At 38.4% G+C, this 16,170-nt stretch overlaps 2 protein-coding genes across 10 annotated transcripts in view; one reads left to right on the top strand and one right to left on the bottom strand.

The window, feature by feature from the left end:
* The window catches only part of PIGN (phosphatidylinositol glycan anchor biosynthesis class N), a 95,059-nt gene extending 84,936 nt beyond the window's left edge, over positions 1 to 10,123 (bottom strand). The window contains exons 1-2 of one of the 4 annotated variants that reach the window (XM_047767022.1): positions 9,912 to 10,123; positions 1,906 to 2,158 (exon numbers count right to left, since the gene is read on the bottom strand). In XM_047767022.1, the coding sequence (XP_047622978.1) occupies positions 1,906 to 2,126 (221 nt within the window). In that variant the 5' untranslated portion in view covers positions 2,127 to 2,158; positions 9,912 to 10,123. Of the gene's footprint in view, positions 1 to 1,905; positions 2,159 to 9,911 lie in introns of those variants that run through there. The other 3 variants (XM_047767020.1, XM_047767021.1, XM_047767023.1) reach the window with 3 other exon arrangements.
* A 205-nt stretch (positions 10,124 to 10,328) lies between these two features.
* Positions 10,329 to 16,170, top strand: part of RELCH (RAB11 binding and LisH domain, coiled-coil and HEAT repeat containing) — a 109,622-nt gene continuing 103,780 nt past the window's right edge. For all 6 annotated transcript variants that reach the window (XM_047767015.1, XM_047767016.1, XM_047767014.1 and 3 more), the window contains exon 1: positions 10,329 to 11,096. In XM_047767015.1, the coding sequence (XP_047622971.1) occupies positions 10,577 to 11,096 (520 nt within the window). In that variant the 5' untranslated portion in view covers positions 10,329 to 10,576. The remainder of the gene's footprint in view (positions 11,097 to 16,170) is intronic.

The following is a 16,170-nucleotide window of genomic DNA, read 5'->3' as shown; positions in this document are numbered from 1 at the left end:
GCAACAGCTCCAATTAGACCCCTAGCCTGGGAACCTCCATATGCCAGGGTGAGGCCCTAGAAAAGACAAAAAAAAAAAAAAAGAACTGGTATACACAGTGTTACTCTGTCAAGGTTAAATTTCTTAGGCGTGATGATGCTATTCTGGTCATGTCAAAAAAAGTCCTTGTCTTCAGTAGATACACACTGAAGTGTTTAGGGGTGAACTGTCATAACATCTTGCTTTCAAATTATTCAGGAAAAGATAATTAAAAGTTTAAGAGTGTGTATGTTTGTGTGTGAGAGAGAGAGAGAAAATAGAGAATGCAAATATGAAAAAAGTTAAAAATACATATATCTAGATTAAGGATATATAGATGTTCATTATATATCCTTTCAAATTTTGGATACCTCTGTTGAAAAACATTTTGATCAGATCATATTTTTTAAAAAAAACAAAGTGAGGAACAAAACCAGGTTTAGAAGAAGCTAGAATGACATACAAGACAAGACACATCACCTGTGAGCCCTTGGTCTTCTACATAACAGCCAAAGGAAACTAGTGCAATCAGAAAAGCTCGCCTTTGTTTAACAAGTATATTTTTACCTTACTAATTTTGCAATGAACTATATTTCTCTTTCATCGACAACTAAGAAATTCAACCAAATATATCACCCCAAATTTTAAACTATTTATAGAAATATGCTGAACATTTTTGTGTAGTGAACTTAACCCTGACTGGATCTTATTTTCCTACTCATATTTTCCGATTGCCGTGAGTTGCTCATTTATTTTTTTCCTTTAGTATATTACACACTTCTTTGAGGCACTATAAATTTATTCCTGGAAATTCAACACAGAATTCAGGTTCATTCTTTCTTCTAGTAGTCAACAAATATTTATTATTTGCCTACTATGAAACTGGAGATACTATAGTGGTGTACAAAACAAAGTCCTATCCTTAGTTGAAGTTGCACATGCTCAGTAGTACTATAAAGCAAAGTGAAATAAGGTAAAAGGAGAGACAGTAATGATGACAGTTAGGGACAGGAGGAAGATAGACAATTTTAGAAAAATTTCCACTTGAATATGAGTTTTAATCTCGCCACAAAAGCATTAGAAAGGGCTTTTGAAGGGCTTGCCAAGAATCAGAAAAAGAATAGTTGAGGAGTTCCCGTCATGGCTCAGTGGTTAACGAATCTGACTAGGAACCATGAGGTTGTGGGTTCGATCCCTGGCCTTGCTCAGTGGGTTAAGGATCCAGTGTTGTGGGTCGCAGACACAGCTCGGACCCCGCGTTGCTGTGGCTCTGGCGTAGGCCAGCGGCTACAGCTCAGATTAGACCCCTAACCTGGGAACCTCCATATGCCATGGAAGCGGCCCCAGAAAAGACAAAAAGATAAAAAAAAAAAAAAAGAACAGTTGACTGCAGGAGCCCCATCAGCCCCCAAAATGAAACATTTCTTTCCAAAGCCCCTTAATAGAACTCAAATTACATTATATAGTTATATAGACTTAGAAAGGCTTTCTATATTTTACAGAAAATGCATTTTGAGTTGAAGCCTATATTTTCCAGTTAAGTACTACTGTAATTGGGAATTCACTAGTATTTATGTTTGCCATTGCTTAAAAATTTAACAGTCTTATTTTATAAGAAAAAGATAATACAGTGAGTTGTAAGCCAGGTTTCAGAAAGTAGGATAAGTTAGGCCAAGCAGAAGGTCATTTACTTCAATTAGCCTGATACCAACTTCCACAATAAGATAAATAACTCCTAGAAGGAAATAAACTTACAAATCTCTATGACAAAGTCAAATGTATATGTGCCCTATTCTATATCTCACATCACTCCTCTAAACAACATGAGATAAACGGTATGAGCATAACATTTTCCAGAGATGTCTTTGTACCAGTTGATATGCTTACCTAATAAATGGTGCCCTAGAATTTCCATTTTCATCTAATTCATAAAGTTTATCTGCTCGCAGGCCGTCAGCAACAAACAGCACTAATCTTTTTGCTGGGGGAGGCAATGGCGTAAACTGAGGAGTCATTCCATGAACCAAAGGAGATGTAAAATAAATGTCAAAGATGGAGGCGAAGAACACAAAATGTATGAGCAATCCAAAAATAATGTACAGCAGCATAACCAGTTTAATAAATTAATTTTCAAGAAAATCTGAAAAGAAGGAACAAAATAAGATTTGGGTAAGCTTTAATACAATCATATTTTTACTTGTTTTGATAACTACATATAGATATTCAAGTAGACTGAATAGTATCTTAAAATATTACATAACTCACAATTTCACCTTCATTTATGGTGGTATCAAGCATTATTTAACAACAAGATAATACAGAAATAAAATATATGATAAAGTATACTCAAGCAAAAAGGAAAAGTTCAAGTATAATATGTATAAGGAAAAGTTCAAGTATAATAATATAGCACCAATAAACTATAACAAATTTAAGTCCATACTAAGCTAATAGAAACTAATACAGGAGCAAAAAACAAAGAAAGAATTAAATGAGCCCTAAAATGAGTTAGAGTTCAGTCAGGTCAAATACTATATAAAATAGAAAAGATAACTTATGGTGCTCTTGGTTACCCATGTGACAACCATTGATATTCTCAGAATTTAACATTATTTAAATGTTTGTGCTTTTTTTTCTTAACTTTTGGATATTAGCTCAGGAAAGTTCCAGCTTCTCTTGACTATGTCACCACATTTAGCAGACAACATGCATTTTGTCCACTTAGTGGAATTATGGCAAAGAAAAAGTAGCTTCAGATGATTTACACTCATTAAGGGAATACTTTATTTTAGTTCCCTGAAAACAAAAAAAAAACAGATGGCTATATTCATTCATTTAATAAAAATGTTCTGTGCATACATTAAGCACCTAAGTGTGTATTTGGGTACTACAGAGACCACCAAAATGACTCGGTTACAAATCTGATGAGCTTACAAATACTTAGGGAAGGAAAACTAAACAATGTGAAACATTTAAATAACACATTTAAAGTATACCATTAACTACCAAAATCAACAGGAGTCCCTGGGAGTGGTCTTCATGCCAGTCTCTAATTTGCTTTTGTTGGTGAACCTCTACCCAGATTAAAAACAACAAAGTGCTCTAATTTGTCCTTCTTGTAATGGGACTACATTAATACACAGTGACCCTCAGCTAAAAAACACCAAAGATGATTTAATTACAGATACACCTTATTCTTCCTGGCCTGAAAAATTACATTATGGAAAGAAAGAGTGGTAAAAATACCCTATAAAAAACTGAAACATTGGGGAAAAAACGATATAAAAGTCAAGTATATCATCAGGTAATAAAATAGAGCAAATGGTCAAATTACAGGCCACTTTTTTCCTGGGAGAATCAAGAGTCAACCAAATATCAAAGATATTCCACAAATTATAAAACTCCCTTACTGAGTAGATGCTATTCTGCAATCTAAGGCAACATCTCAGAATAAACATGTATTCTCCTTTTTCTGATCTATAAGTTTCCAATACACAGCATGCACCACCTTAATAATGGCAATCTGAAGATAAAAATAAAATAATATCACTGTGGTAAGTTTGTATATGAGAAAAATTACCTATAATTCTACTACCTAAAGAAAAATCTGGGAGCTCCCATGATGCGGTGGATTAGGAATCCGACTGCAGCGGCTTGGGTTGCTGCAGAGGCGTGGGTTTGATACCCAGTCCTGTCCAGTGGATTAAAGAATCTGGCATTGCTTCAGCTGTGGCCTAAATTACAGCTGTGGCTGGGATTCAACCCCTGGGTTTGGCCATAAAATAAAATTAAAAAAAAAAAGAAAGAAAAATCTGTTAATAGTTTCTTACATTTTTATCCTATCTACATTTTTAGAGGTTCACAACTTTATACAGATTTTTTAAATTATTATTTAACATTAACTTAAGCTTTGTATGGCTGGTAGCATAACTGACACCACCTTGGACCCATACAATTCCTCCTTTTGTGGGCACTTTTCATTCCCACTTGGTATTGTAATCTGTTCAATTTTGTCCATTCTAGTGGGAGTATATAGTGGTAACCTAGTGTGGTTTTAATTTACATTTCCCTGATGACCAATAAAGCTGAGCAACTTTTTGAGTTTAATTAACATTTTTAACCCTTTTTTCCCCTTTCATTTTTTTAACTGTTTTTCAAAGAGCAGTACTTTTAAATTTTGATTAAGTTGAATTAATTTTTCTATTGGCTATTGTATTTGTGTGCCCCACTTACAAAATTTCTGTGACAGCACTTTTAGTATAGAGTTTTAATATGTTTCAATTTGAAAATAATTTCAAACTTAAAGAAAAGTTGCAATAATGGTACAAACATCCATATACCCCTTAGCCATATACATTTAATGTTAACATTTTCCCCACTTGATTTATCATTTTCTCTCTCTTGCCTTTCTGGTCTCTGCCTTACCTCTTTAACTCACCCCTCCTGGAGTTCCTGTTATGGCTCAGCAGAAACAAATCCGACCAGTATCCATGAGGACACAGGTTCAATCCCTGGCCTTGCTCAGTGGGTTAAGGATCCGGCCTTGCCATGAGCTGTGGTGTAGGTCACAGACACAAATCGGATCCCGCGTTGCTGTGGCTGTGGTGTAGGCCAGCAGCTGTAGCTTCAATTCGACCACTAGCCTGGGAACCTCTATATGCCACGGGTGCAGCCCTAAAAAGACAAAACAAACAAACAAACAAACTTAGCCCTCCTGTGTGTGTGTGCATGTGTGTAGAATCACATAATATTGTTTCTGAACCATCTGAAGATACACTATGGCCCTTTACCCCTAAATACTTCAGGGTTTACTTCCCGAGAACAGTGATACTCCATTATATACCTACAGTAGAGCTATCAACTTCAATAAATTCAACATCAGTATTTTATCTAATCTACCATCTAACTCCAATTTTTTGAAGTGTCCAAATAATGTTCTTTATAACATTTTTATAGATTTATTGAGGCATAATTGGCCTGTAATAAGCTGTACATATTTAAAGTGTATAATAATCACTCAAGATAATGAGCACACCCATCACACTTAAGTTTCCTCAAGCCTCTATGATTCATCCCTACATGCTTCATTTTTTGATATTATTATAAATAGTATTTTTTATTTCAATATCCCCTTGCTAGTTCTTAAATTGCCACTGATTTTATATATTTATTTTGCATTTTGCAATATTAAAAATTGTTAGTTTATAGCAGCTTTTATGTAAATGCCTTTTGATTTTCTAAAGAATAATTATGTCACCTGTGAACCAAGGACTTCTACTTTGTCAGTCCCTACGTTTTTTACTTACATCTCATGCTTGTTGTACAGTCTAGAACTTCCAGTGTAATGCTGAATAGGTGTGTTAACAACAGAAATCCTTGCCTTGTTTCCAATCTTAGGGTAAAAGTTGTCAGTTTTTTCCAGGTTTTTGTAGATCTTCTTTCTTAAGTCAAAGAGGTTCTCTTTTACTCTCAACATGGAAAGAGTTTTAAACTGTGAATGGATGTTGGATTTTGTCAAATGCTTTTGTTGCATCTATTGAGATGATCATGATGATTTGGTTTTGTTCTTTTAATCTCCCAATGTGGTGAATTATACTGATTGAATTTCAAACATTAAACCAAGCCTGTATTCCCAGAATAAACCCACCTGACCATTAAATACTATACCTTCTATATACTATTGGATTTTATCTGCTAAAATATTATTAGCATTTTAAAGCAGTATTTTTTGTTTTTGTCTGTCTAGGGCCTCATCTGTGGTACATGGAGGTTCCCAGGCTAGGGGTCTAATCAGAGCTGTAGCCACTGGCCTACACCACAGCCACAGCAACGTGGGATCTGAGCCACATCTGCAACCTACACCACAGCTCACGGCAACGCTGGATCCTTAACTCACTGAGCGAGGCCAGGGATCGAATCCGAATCCTCACGGACGCTAGTCGGATTTGCTAACCGCTGAGCCACAACAGGAACTCCCAAAACAATGTTTATATAGATATTAGATTATAATCTTTTCTTGCCATGTCTTTCCCTGGTTTTGGTATCAACAATGCATTGGGAAGTGTTGCTACCTCTTTTATTTTTTGGAAGAGTTTGTATAGAATTTGTTTTGTTTCTTCCATTACTGTATAACAGAATTCATCAATTCTGGCTTGGAGTTTTCTTCATGGGAAGGTTTTTAACTTTAAATTCAATTTCTTCATATAGCGATATTAAGATTATTTAGATTATTTGCTACTTGTTCAGTGAGTTTTGGGTAGTTGTATCTTTTAAGTAGTTTGTCCATTTGTCCATTTCATCCAAATTGTCAAATTTATTACTCCAAAATTGTTCATAATATTCTCTTTACTTCTTATTTTTTTCCATTCTCTGGTATCATATGTAGTTATACAAAATATGTCATTTTTCAAGCACTTAATTCATTTCAGTTCAATCTTAAACTCTTTTTAGAATTAAAGTACAGAGGATCTCTATCTAGATGTACAGAAGTTCACATGATTTAAATACTCCTCTTTACCATGGCAACCTTGGCACTCTCCTTACCATGCTTATAAATAAGGAAACATCTATATCATTTCTCACTTTCATTTGCATTTACAAATAACTTCCTGGACTTAGTTCTTTTCCCCATTGCTATTATACAACTTTTCTGTATAAAGTATCAAAGTCTATGTGTTAAAGGATAATATAAAATATCTACTACCCAAAAGCTTATTGAAGCAGTGAAACAAACATTTGAGAATTTTGACCTTGAACCTGTAACAGCCAATGTAAAAGTCCAGCTCTATTGTATATTAACAGTGGGATCCCTAGTCAAGTCCCTCTCTTAGTTTCCTTGCACTTTCAGACATCACTTCCTCAGGGATGATGCAGACTGAATCAGAAGCCAAAACCTTTACTTTGGTTTATAACTAAATAGCTATGTCTTTGACTATGTGTAGTATTGTCTGTCTCTATCACTTAACCCTGATTCCAGGATAGCAAGACAGACCTTTTCCAGCATTCATCACAGTTCTGGGCACCTAGTAAGGACTCAAATGTTTGCTAAATAAATTAGGATTATCATTTCAAAGGTATATGTAATATGCACTACAGCCACTAGAGGCTGCCTTGCTTCTCTATTTATTCCTGCAGAACATACACATGAACTGTGAAGGATACTTAATAACAAGTTTTATGTTTAAGTCATTTACGATACATAAAATTACAGTGATTCCAAAATATCATCCTTCACATACTACTTATTTTATTATTGCTAAGCATTTTAAGCATTATTACTTAATATTTCTCTTTTAAAAAAATCATTTTAGGAGTTTCTGTGATGGCTCAGTGGAAACCAATCTGACTAGTATCCATGAGGATGCAGGTTGATCCCTGACCTCGCTCAGTGGGTTAAGTAACCGGAATTGCCGTGGGCTGTGGTGTAGGTCGCAGATAAGGCTCAGATATGGCATCGTTGTGGCTGTGATGAAGGCCAGCAGTGACAGCTCTGATTCAACCCCTAGCCTGGGAACCCCCCTATGCCTTGGGTGCGGCAATAAAAAGACAAAAAAAAAATCATTTTATTCATATTTAGTGAAGAAGAAAACTTTATCATGGATGAGTCATTTGGAAATCACCAAAACAGATGAATAACTACTACAAATTTTAAATACACATACGCACGTACCAATAAAATTTATTTAGCTTATGTCTGTGGGATGTCTACCATACACTGAAAAACAATGTTAAAAAATTAGAATGTATAAGTGTATAAAGACTAGACATTTATAAAACTTTAAATCATTGAAAAACTTGCATTTAAGATATTACCTGTGGTTATCTTAAGATTACTAAAGCAAAAAATAATTTTTTTAAAATACGAACATGGGTGTTCCCGTCATGGCTCAGTGGTTAATGAATCCGACTAGGAACCATAAGGTTGCAGGTTCAACCCCTCGCCTTGCTCAATGGGTTAAGGATCTGGCGTTGCTGTGAGCTGTGGTGTAGGTTGCAGATGTGGCCCGGATCCTGCGTTGCTGTGGCTCTGGCGTAGGCCGGTGGCTACAGCTCCAATTAGACCTCAGGCCTGTGAATCTCCATATGCCACGGCAGCAGCCCAAGAAATGGCAAAAAAAAAAAAACTTATACAATATGAACATGATTGACATGTTTGAAAAAGTGCTTTTATATTTTCATCACTAAGATAGAAACTTCAATGATTATTCTGATTATTCAATGAAACATTAGCTGTAAAGATCTAAATTAATGTAAATCTTGCTAAGTAGAAAGAAAATTTCCCAACAATATTAACAGCAAATTATTTTAAATAGAGATCAGCAATTATTAATATTCTGGTATGGGCTATTTCTTAAACATTTTAAATTGATAAGTAAACCTCTATGTACTGTGGAAAAGAAAAGTACTTACTGAGAAGTATGGCCAGTTGATTTGTTATGGGGTTGGAAGGTAATATAAACAAGTCCATGATTATAGGATACAAAATAGACTTAGGAAACTACTGATGTGTTTTAGGAAGTCAATCATGGAAGAACTTCTACATACAACTTTTGACAACTCTCTGAGGAAATACATTTTAAATCTATTTTCAACTTTCATTCTAGAAATCAGACCCTATATTAAAGATAGTCCCTTTGGGGCCTACTAACTTGACTGCTCTTTCTGGTTGTAGTTACTAAACACTTGACATTGGGTTTGCTTTGCTTTATTTTTAAAAACCTGTCAAGTATTCTCAATATATACTAATATTACATTAATTGATAACTGACTATAATGACAAATTTATTGTATACTAGGCACCAGGTACTGTGACAAGCATATTCCTAATTCTGTGAACTTTCAGAGTATCCCCTTGACAGATGATGCTGAGAGAATTAAGGAACTCCAATTTTAAAGTCTCACAGCAAATAATTGCCAAAACTGGGATATGAGCTTTAGGCTCTTCAGCTCAATAAGCATAATCCTTGAAGGGAGGACTCTAAGTGCAGGGACCTTAAATAAAAAAGATTTCTAAAATGCCGCATTACAGACATGGAAATGCTGTATATAGACAATCCATTTCTAATCATGCCCTTTCCATGACATTCCCTAATCCCTACCATTCCTCCATTACATTGGTTCCATTTTCAATCTCTCTGACAAACTTAGTTACAATGAGGATCAGCAATCCTTTTTGCTAAGAAATATGTAACAGGACAGCGCGTAGCCTATTTTGACATCATTTCCCTAAGATCTGGGATTTTTTTCCCCATGCTTTTCTTCAATATATGGCAGACACACAACAATTTAGAATTCAAACATTAGGAGCTAATATTCTATTCAAAAAATACTTCAAATTCTTACTACTAACAACATCAAAACACTTCTACCAAAAACAAAACGAAAAACCCAAAACTTCACTCCAATGAAATTTTAGTTTACCGAGTCTGGTAAACTGAAATTAAGCCTACATTTAAATGTTGGCGTACATTTACATGAACCAATAACGTGCCCTAAGGATATGAAAGAATACTCTATTTGTATTTTTTCACAGAGCTAAAGGAGATACTTTACTGCTTCAATGGAATATAACTTTACCCAACCAAACCTTTGAGTTCTGTCTTCCATTTACTCTCTCCACCTCCCATACCCTCACCCTACCGCATACCGCTCTACCTCTAACTAGGTGGTAAGTAGGCGGTCCCCAGGCCTAAGCTGAGAAAGCAAGGAAAAGAAGCCACATTCAGACTGCTGCCCCTGCCCTGGGCACTTGCTACACTTGCGGAGAACATGTCATTAGCAGCACACAGTAAGAAAAAGCCAAGCATCCTAAGGAAAAGTGAAGCAGCGCGTCAGAGGCCGTGAGGCCAGCTTCAGAACCACCGCACCTCTCCTCTCTAGTCCCCTGACTTTACCTGGGCGTATCCAGGTGAGGCCTGATCTCAGGAATGAGGTCTTCTCAGCGCGAAGGCCGATCCAGCTCTGTAGCAGAGTTCCTCTAGGTCCCCGAAAGGAAAGCCAAGAGAACGTTCCTAGGCCACCGTCATAACTGCCCCTTAATCGTGGAACGCCCCCGATACTTACCTGACCAGAGCTGCTCTCGCGATAATTCTTGGGCCCGTACTCCGTAACTCCAGTCCCCGCCCCCCTCTATCAGCCAATAAAATAGGAGTGGGGGAGGGGCTTTGCCTCTGAGCTGGGAGCGGGGCCCTCAATCTTTGCCTGCTGGGGTTGAGAACGGGCGGGGCGGGGAGGGGCGGGGAGGGGCGGGGAGGGGCGGGGCTGGGGCAGAAAGAGGGGCAGGGCCCGCGCCATTTCTCGCGAGACTGGGGACCAGGAAGACGCCTGCAGAGCCCGGCTGCTGGTGCAGCTGCTGCTAAGGCAGCGGCTGCTGCTGTTGCTACTGCGCTGCATCCGGACCATTTGCCTCCGAGCCTGGGCCTTGTCTCCAGGTGAGGAGGCGGGACCTAGTGAGGCCGGGGCTGTGGAGGTGCACAGTGCCTGCTGAAGCTTAGCTGGAATTCAGGCTGCGGCCTGTCTGATCCAGACAGGGAGGCGCCCACACTCCTGACAGTGTAAGATGGCGGCGATGGCGCCTGGAGGTGGTGGCGGCGGCGTGAATCCATTCCTCAGCGATTCAGACGAGGACGACGACGAGGTTTCAGCGACAGACGAGCGGCGGGCAGGACTTAGGCTCAGTTCTGGGAGCGGCCTAGATCCTGGCTCTGCAGACTCGCTATCGCCCCAGGATCCCGTGGCCTTAGGAAGCAGTGCAAGACCAGGGCTCCCTGGGGAGGGGTCAGCGACTGCAGTGACACTAGGGAGCACCGGGGAGACCCCCGCCAGATTGTCAATTGATGCGATCGCGGCTCAGCTGTTGCGCGATCAATACTTGCTGACAGCCCTGGAGCTGCACACGGAGCTGTTGGAGAGCGGCCGCGAGCTGCCCCGGCTGCGCGACTACTTCTCCAATCCTGGTAACTTCGAGAGGCAGAGTGGGACCCCGCCTGGGATGGGGGCGCCGGGAATCCCTGGAGCAGCTGGCATTGGAGGCGCAGGAGGTCGGGAGCCGAGTACGACATCGGGTGGGGGACAGCTCAGTAAGTGAAAGCAGCCTGCCTCTCGTCTGGGCAGTTGGGATTGTAAGAGGTTATTGTGGAGGAGGGGGTACCTCTGGGCGGGTACTGAGTATTAGGGACGTTTCAGAGAGAGACGGTTCGGGTTGGGGGTGGTTTTTCGTGGTGGAAGCAAAAGGATATGGCAGTGACTGTTCTCTGCCCGCCTCCAACTCTTGGCTGGACTTGCACCTGCTCCTGGCTCCGCTCTTGGTGTGTATCTATTAATTATCCAGAGTTTCCAGTTCACTGGCTTTACGTGACTCCAGAAAGACTCCTTTGCAACCTGGTTTATCGCTTTAATCATTTTTCCATTTTCGACAATCTCCTGAATCACCACTACCAGGAAAAAGTGTTCCTTTAATTGTTAGCATTAATTATTTGACTCAGAATCAAGAGGGAAAAGAATAGGAAATGTTGCTAGCCCTTAAAGTCAGATCCACTTGAAGACCCTTTGTCTTTAGGATGACTTACTTAAAAGTTAGGTTTTTTGCTGGTAAAATTTTTTCTGTTTAAATAAACTCAATTTAACTCCATTTCAGTTCCTTAATTTCAGTAGGTTTCCAGAATTTTAGGAAGTCTAGGGTGGAGGGCGGGCAAATTCTATCTACCTGCAGTGTATCTGCAGCTCACCAGCTCACAGGCCTTCTTCTCTACATTAAGTTAGGAATTAACTTTTTTTCCCTTGTTATAGTCATTTTTAGCAGTGTACAGTAATCATCTACCTCATTCATCACTTATTTATAAGCATTTCTTATGGCTTTAAAACGTGCTATCAAGGATGTATACTGGGCTCCCAGCAACCCCCTTTTGAGAGGCATCTTAGATATTACCTTACTAATGGTATGAGATGTTTTAGTGTGTTATGTGAGGCCAATTGGAATTTACTAACAAATGTTAAATATACACGTTTTAAATTGTAGCCTAATTGATTATTTTTTGTCTATACTTTTGAATAGTGCCAGAGATTTAGATTGCCTAACTTAGATGTAGTAGTGAAAGTTCAAGGAGTGCATTTTCCTTTAAGGTAAATCCTAAACAGATTTTTTTTTTTTTTTGTCTTTTTAGGGCTGCATTCGCAGCATATGGCAGTACCCAGGCTGGGGGTCTAATCAGAGCTGCAGCTGCCGGCCTACGCCAGAGCCACAGCAATGCCAGATCCGAGCCGCGTCTGTGACCCACACCACAGCTCATGACAACAGATCCTCAACCCACTGAGCGAGGCCAGGGATTGAACCTGCAACCTCATGGTTCCTAGTTGGATTCATTTCCGCTGCGCCATGACAAGAACACCCTTAAACAGATTTCTCTCTTGAATGTGGAATTTTCCCAGCAGGTGTAACTTCCTTGGTCAATATTATAGGATAATCTTCCGTTTCTGGAAAAGATTTTCTCATCGGTGACCTTTAAGACTATAAAATGTAACAAAGAGCAGTGTAACAAAATTGTTAGGTAGTTGGCTTTTTTTGTTTGTTTTAAGATTTCTGATCTATCTAATAATGATTTTCACCTGATAAGCTCTAACTGCTTCCTCAAACCCAGCTAAAATGTTATCTTTGTAAATGTTTCCCACACTCCCCAGGCTTAGTTGATTGGTTCTTTGATTATATTACTTTCACACCTTAACGGTAGCTTTTAACTCCTTTATAGTTGATTTGTTAACAATATCATTTTTTTCCATTAGATAGTCACTTCTTGAGAGACAGTTTTATATTCCTCACAATTTAAACAGTCCCTGGCCTATTGTTGAACATAAATGAATTGCATCTATGTTTTTCTACTATATTGACATGAAGAAATAGGTTTTTCCTGACTTCCTAACTTTATTTAAAAGAATTTCTTAACCTTTTCAGTCTACCTTATTTTGACTTGATATCACTGTGTATAAGTGAAAAGTTTTCTTAAAAACTTTTTGTAGGAGTTCCCGTTGTTGCTCAGGGGTTAACAAACTTAACTAGTATCCATGAGGACGAAGGTTCAATCCCTGGCCTTGCTTAGTGGGTCATGGATCCTGTGTTGCTGTGAGCTGTGGTGTAGGTCGAAGATGCGGCTTAGATCCCGAGTTGCTGTGGATGTAGTGTAAGCCGGCAGCTATAGCTCTGATTAGACCCCTACCCTGGGAACCTCCCTCCATATGCCACGGGTGTGGCCCTAAAAAAAAGACAAAAAACCCCACAACTTTTTGTATAGAAATAGTTATAATTTAGTGTAAATATCATAACAGTGTTTTAGAGTAAAAATTGACTTCTAAATGCCTTTGTATTACTATTATAGTTTCTTGAAATAACTTTAGTTCTATGATCAAAAATCATGATTTTGGAGTTCCCGTTCTGGCTCAGTGGAAACAAATCCAACTGGGAACCATGAGGTTACAGGTTCAATCCCTGGCCTCGCTTAGTGGGTTAAGGATCCAGCATTGCTGTGAGCTGTGGTGTAGGTCACAGACACAGCTCAGATCTGGCGTGGCTGTGGCTCTGGTAGGCCAGCAGCTGTAGCTCCAATTAGACCCCTAGCCTGGGAACTTCCATATGCCCTGGGTGTGGCCCTGAAAAGACAAAAAAAAAAAAAATCACCAGTATTGGCCAAGGAAAAGGAGGGCAAAATTTCCCCAATTGAGAACCACTTCCATAGATAAGTTTTGCCTCATTTAAAATTCTGTATATATGCATTTGCAGAGCATACGTTTTTTTTCTGTCTGGCCTTCTTTGCTCAGCCTAATGTTTTTGAAATTCACCCATCATGTTTTTATGTGTTAATAGTTCATTCTTTTTTGGATTATCCATTCATCTGTTCTTAGATATTTGTTTTTTCCAGTTTTGGTCTATGTGAATAAAGCTGCCATGAACATGCTTGTATAAATTTTGTGTGAACATATGTTTTTATTTCTTTTGGGTAATACCTACAAATGGAATCGCTGGGTCATATAGTTTGTATATATCTTAATTTAGAAAAAGCTGTCAAACTGTTTTTCCAAAGTGATTGTATCATTTAAAATTTCCATCACCGGGAGTTCCCATTGTGGCGCAGCGGAACGAATCCGTCTAGGAACCATGAGGTTTCGGGTTCCATCCCTGGCCTCGCTCAGTGGGTTGAGGATCCAGCATTGCCATGAGCTGTGGTGTAGGTTGCAGACGAGGCTCGGATATGGTGTTGGTGTGGCTGTGGTGTAAGCCAGCAGTTACAGCTCCAATTGGACCCCTAGCCTGGGAACCTCCATATGCCGCAGGTGCGGCCCTCAAAAGACAAAAGACAAAAAAAAAAATCCATCAACAGTGTATAGAGTTTCAATTTCTATATATCCCCAGATACTTGCTTTTTTTCAGGCTTTTTATTTAACACTGTAGTGAGAGTGTGGTAGTATGTCATTGTGGTTTTAGTTTTCATTTCTTTGAAACTAGTGATGCTGAGCTTCTTTTTCTGAGCTTTTTGCCATTGGTATATGTGTATATGTTGGGGGGGGAGCAGTATATTGCCATTATTGTATCTTTTGTGAAATACCTGTTTGTGTCTTTTTATTGAGTTGTAGTTCTTTTTATATTCTGGACCCAAGTCCTTTATGAAATATGTGTTTTGCAAAATTTTTCTCCCAGTTTGGTTTGCTTTTCATTTTTGTTTTAACAATATGTCCTATAAAGAAAGGTTTTTAGTTTCATCAAGTCTATTTAATCGGGCTTTTTTCTTTAATGATTCACGCTCTTTGTGTCCTAAATAAGAAATATGTGCCTATCCTAAGATTGCAGAATTTTCCTCATAAATTTTCTTCTAGAAGTTTTGTAGTTATAGTTTTTAAATTTAGGCCTATAGTGGCATCCTAAGAAATATTTCTTAAATATTCTTAAAAATGCAGACATAGCACAAACTTTAGAACTTCTGTTAACTGAATAAAATGGGCTCTAAGGAAGTCTTAGCATTTGATAAATTGTTGTAGCATCATCGCAATGTTCCTACTAGATCTACCTGATGAGCTAATTTGATCTTTTGTATTTAATATTACTTTCTTGAATATACAAAACACATTGATTGTATTTTCCCCCTGTTTTTTTCCCAATTGAGCCATTTGGTAATTGTTTTACTTTCCAGTTAGATTGAAAGATAAAAGTTGTGCCAATGCTATTAACGCTAAAGAGATTGTAATTACTTGGGATGAGCCAGTTCTTTGTACAGTAGACACACTAGGTGGTCAAATGGGCAGGACAAGCAATTTAGACCTTTCAATGATGGATTTCTTTTATTCTGTATTTATCATGACTTCAAATTTTTATAAAGCAGCTTATCAAGTAGTCATTTATGATTGAATTTAATAATTTAACTTACAGGCTACAGCCTTTTTGAGTCATCTTTCTCCTTTAAATTTTTTTTTTTTTTGTAACATCTTACGTATCTTTTCTCAGAACTCTGAAAGAGTATGTATCTCACTGTGCTTACTGTGCTCATTGTTGCTTTCTTAGTATCACCAATGCTAAGATGTCATGATTACAATCTGCCAAAGTCCCATCTCTTCCACTTTAGAAAGGAGTTCCTCCCAGTTAGGTTGGAATTGGGTTTAGTGCTTCTTTCTTTTTCTTTTCTTTTTTCCTTTTTCTTTCTCTCTCTCTCTTTTTTTTTTTTCTTTTTTTTTCTTTTTTGCAATGGCACCTGTGGCATATGGGAGTTCCTGGTCCAGGGGTTGAATTGGAGCTGCACCTGTGGCCCACGCCACAGCAACACCTGATTTGAGCCACATCTGCGACCTATGCTGCAACTTGTGGGAACACTAGATCCTTAACCCTATTGAGCAAGGCCAGGGATCAAATCTGCATCCTCACAAAGACAAGTTGGTTCTTTAACCCACTGAGCCATAATTGGAACTCCCTTCCTCTGGCTTCTAACAAGAAAAAATCGATAGAATATCTCTAAAATTTAATAAATTTTCAGCTGAATGAGACTTTCCACTCTTGTCTGGATCACATAGATTCCTAAATTAATCTCTTGCCTGACTGCCATTTTTCTTGCCTGTGCCTTTCAGTGCTTCAAACTTATTAATTCATGTGGAAATTTAGCCAGATATTTTCATTGCCCA

The sequence above is a fragment of the Phacochoerus africanus genome, chromosome 2 (assembly GCF_016906955.1).
Source record: "Phacochoerus africanus isolate WHEZ1 chromosome 2, ROS_Pafr_v1, whole genome shotgun sequence".
Lineage (NCBI taxonomy): Eukaryota > Metazoa > Chordata > Mammalia > Artiodactyla > Suidae > Phacochoerus > Phacochoerus africanus.
The sequence above is the reverse complement of the archived record's forward strand: the minus strand, read 5'-3'. Positions and strand labels throughout refer to the sequence as shown.